The 3,222-nt window shown below is 34.2% G+C and overlaps 1 protein-coding gene across 1 annotated transcript; it reads right to left on the bottom strand.

Moving 5' to 3' along the window:
* Window positions 1-737: 737 nt before the first annotated feature.
* Window positions 738-2,661, bottom strand: LOC134262813 (uncharacterized). The gene is made up of 2 exons (XM_062745138.1): window positions 2,637-2,661; window positions 738-2,276 (listed from the first exon to the last, which is right to left on the bottom strand). Exon 2 carries the CDS (start codon window positions 2,262-2,264, stop codon window positions 831-833), a length of 1,434 nt encoding a protein of 477 aa, XP_062601122.1. The 5' UTR covers window positions 2,265-2,276; window positions 2,637-2,661; the 3' UTR covers window positions 738-830.
* Window positions 2,662-3,222: the final 561 nt, after the last annotated feature.

The raw sequence follows: 3,222 nt of genomic DNA on the forward strand, positions 1-3,222 counted from the left end.
GCATCTAATTTTGGTTCTATTTGTAAGAGAAAAGAAGAAACTCCTCCAGAAAATTTGGTCAAAGTACTCTGTGGGTACAATACTCCACCAAACACTTCCAGTATTTCTCATGGTAAAAAATATGAATGTAAAGCCCGTAGGCAGTATGTACAGAATCACAGAAAAAACTGCAGAGGTGATGTTTTTGTCGAAGACATGGGACTGTATGTTAGCAACAAGCATCCATTTTTGGGAGCAAGTGTTGATGGAAAAGTTCAATGCTCCATATGTGGAACTGGAGTTGTTGAGATCAAGTGTCCGTATGGGAGAAAAGAAGATAAGTGGAGAAAAAAACTTCCAAAGGAATGTGCCAGTAACCCATCATTTTGTTGTGAATTGCGTGATGAAAAGTTGTATCTGAAAAGACAACATAATTATTTCTACCAGGTTATGGGCCAGATGGCAGTATTAGATATCCAGTGGGCAGATTTTGTTATTTGGACCAAAAAAGGAATTTCCACAGAAAGAATTGAATTTGATCAGACTTACTGGCACAATAACATGTTATTTAAATTGAAATATTTTTATACCAGAAACATTGTAGCTGAAATTTACACTCGCAGGGTGAAACGTGGAAAGCAGTTATATTGACTGATCCTTATATCAATGAAAAGGGGCAAAATTTGTAATACATGCTTTGTCATATATTCATTTTTTTGTCAGAATTGCATTGATAATAAAATAGGAAATAAAGCACATGATATTACCAGTTTATTAAATCACAAAAGCATTAGCACTATATGAGTTATACACAGTATTGTTTTAATAAGTTTATGAATGATTCAAACAACTCATCTAAGCAGTGGTTCATACAAGTTTGTCATGGCAGTACAAATTAAAATAATCTGCTCTGCAAGATGTGCTTCGGAGAGAGGCAAAATAGTCTGTAATATCTTAAAGTTTTTTATTTGCTCCATCTTCATCTCAACAACAATTCTTGGCTGAGCAATCTGTTGAGTTTTGAAGAATTCATCTGCTGTCATCTGCTTTGATGAGGACACAAATGGTGGCATGTTTAGTCCAATATCACATGGTAGCAAGTCGGCAATTGTGAAGCCTTTGTCGGCTAAAATAATGTCGTCACTTTGAAGATGTGGTAGTAGCAAGTCTCCATCTTTCTGCACAATATGACGATCAGATGTATGACCACCCCAGACTCTTGACACAAATGTAACTAAACCATTTGGTGCAACACCTATTAATACTTTAAATGTGTTATGATGTTTGTACTCACTCCAAGTTAAATATTGTGCTGTCAAATTTCCTGGTTTTTCACAAAAAAATTCTGTGGCATCAATAACAATTCTCACAGTTTGCATTTCAACAAATGCCTTTGGTAAATTTGCTAAAATTTGCTCCCTTGTTGGCCAAGGTATCATCCCCTTGTAATGGTCATACATGAAATTTAACCAAGTATTTAGAATTCTTGAAACAGTCATGACTGACACAAAAAACATATCAGCCAAATGTTCCTGCAGCATGCCTAGTCTTAGCCTTAGACAAACCATATAAAATTCGTCGATGGGTCTCAATTTTCTTTTCCTTCCAGGTTTAAAAAAATTTGGGTCATTGTACTTCCTATTGTCACCATCTATAGAGCGCAATTCCCCTTCCCAGTATGTTAATCTATCTCCGCCATGTTTCATTAGTACATCAAACATTAATTTAAATGTCTTGTAATTCGGAAAACCAGTGTAAAATCTAGTTTTGTCATCATTTTGGAATATATCTTCAGGTTTCATCAATGGAAACTGAGCTTGGATTTCAGCAGTACATGTTAATTTAACATCTGATGAACCAACCTGTATTTGAGCTTCACAGCTGCTGTTAGATCTACTTGTATTTGCACTTATTTGTTCATGTTGTGTGTCAGGATCATGGTTTTCATCTTCCTTAATTGGTGGTAAAGTTTTATTTACTGGAGATATTCGCACCAGGGGTCTACGTTGAGTTTCTGGTTTTGCATATTTTAGGTTCAGTTTAGTAGGCACTGATGATTTAGTACAGATGTTATTATCAAAATGTAAATTGCATATTCTAGTATTGTCTGAGATAGGAGCATTTGGGCGAATGAATCTGATGCGCTGAACCCAGCTTTCCCTTCTTTTCTTATCACTTTCACTTGAACCTGCTGGAATTCTGTGCAAGGTAATTTTTTCATTGTTTTCAGTGACTTGGCCCTGGTAGTGCGAACACAAAACGCAATATCGACGTCCACCACCCATACATGGATTGACCTAAAGTTATAACATCACACGTGAAAATTTGCTTTGATGAGGTTTAATAGTACTACTATTATAATAATATAGGTAAAAATGTATACGCATCACTTTATAAAATATTCAATTTATTAATTTAAAGTCAGAAATCTGATTAAATTAAAAGTATTGCAGCCGATTACACACATCATGTAACAACTTCTATTTTTAAATTTGGAATTCCCCCAGCACAGATTTTACACAAACATACGTAACGTTTTTATTCTCCAATTTCAGAATTTCTTGCTTTTTTTTTTTGAAAAGTACAGTTGATGTGTATTCTTTTGCATCTTGCCTTATTGTAACACCTTTTAATAATCATACTCAAATTTTCTTTACCTTGTAGTTCGTTATATTTGACTGAATACACTAAACTTAGTTTGTTTACAGCAGAGCCAATCGAACCGGAACTACCCATCGATACTGAAGAGCGGAGTAACGGGGAGTAACTCGGTATATCGGTAGCGAGCCATTGGGTCTATTTGCTTAAAATCAGAAAAAGTTTAAGACTTCAATATAATTTTCTTGCTTATTAAATTTTCAATGCCAGAAAAATAACTTTTTATTAGTGCAGAAAGGTCAAATAATTGATTATGTGAAGCAATTCAAAACTTTTTCTTATGCACAATTTTTAAGTGTCTTTTTTAAAACAAACTTTAAGTTCATCTTGTTTCATGCTTTAATTGGATAAAGATATTGGAGGGAAAACGTCAAAAATATAATTTTTAATTAAGAAACAAAGTTCAATGCAAAAAGGTCACATCAAATGTACTGTAGCGCCAAAAGAAGCATATTGACCCCATTTTTTGATTTGAATTTTAATGAAAGAAAAAGTGAGCAAGCTCACATACCCCATGCTCCTCCAAAACTGAATGCTGAAAATCCCGGAAAAAATAAAAGAATCGGAATTTTCCGGTAATATGCA

Source organism: Saccostrea cucullata, unplaced genomic scaffold (assembly GCF_032062105.1).
Source record: "Saccostrea cucullata isolate Sc308-1 unplaced genomic scaffold, CSIRO_AGI_Scuc_v1 ctg744, whole genome shotgun sequence".
Classification (NCBI taxonomy): domain Eukaryota; kingdom Metazoa; phylum Mollusca; class Bivalvia; order Ostreida; family Ostreidae; genus Saccostrea; species Saccostrea cuccullata.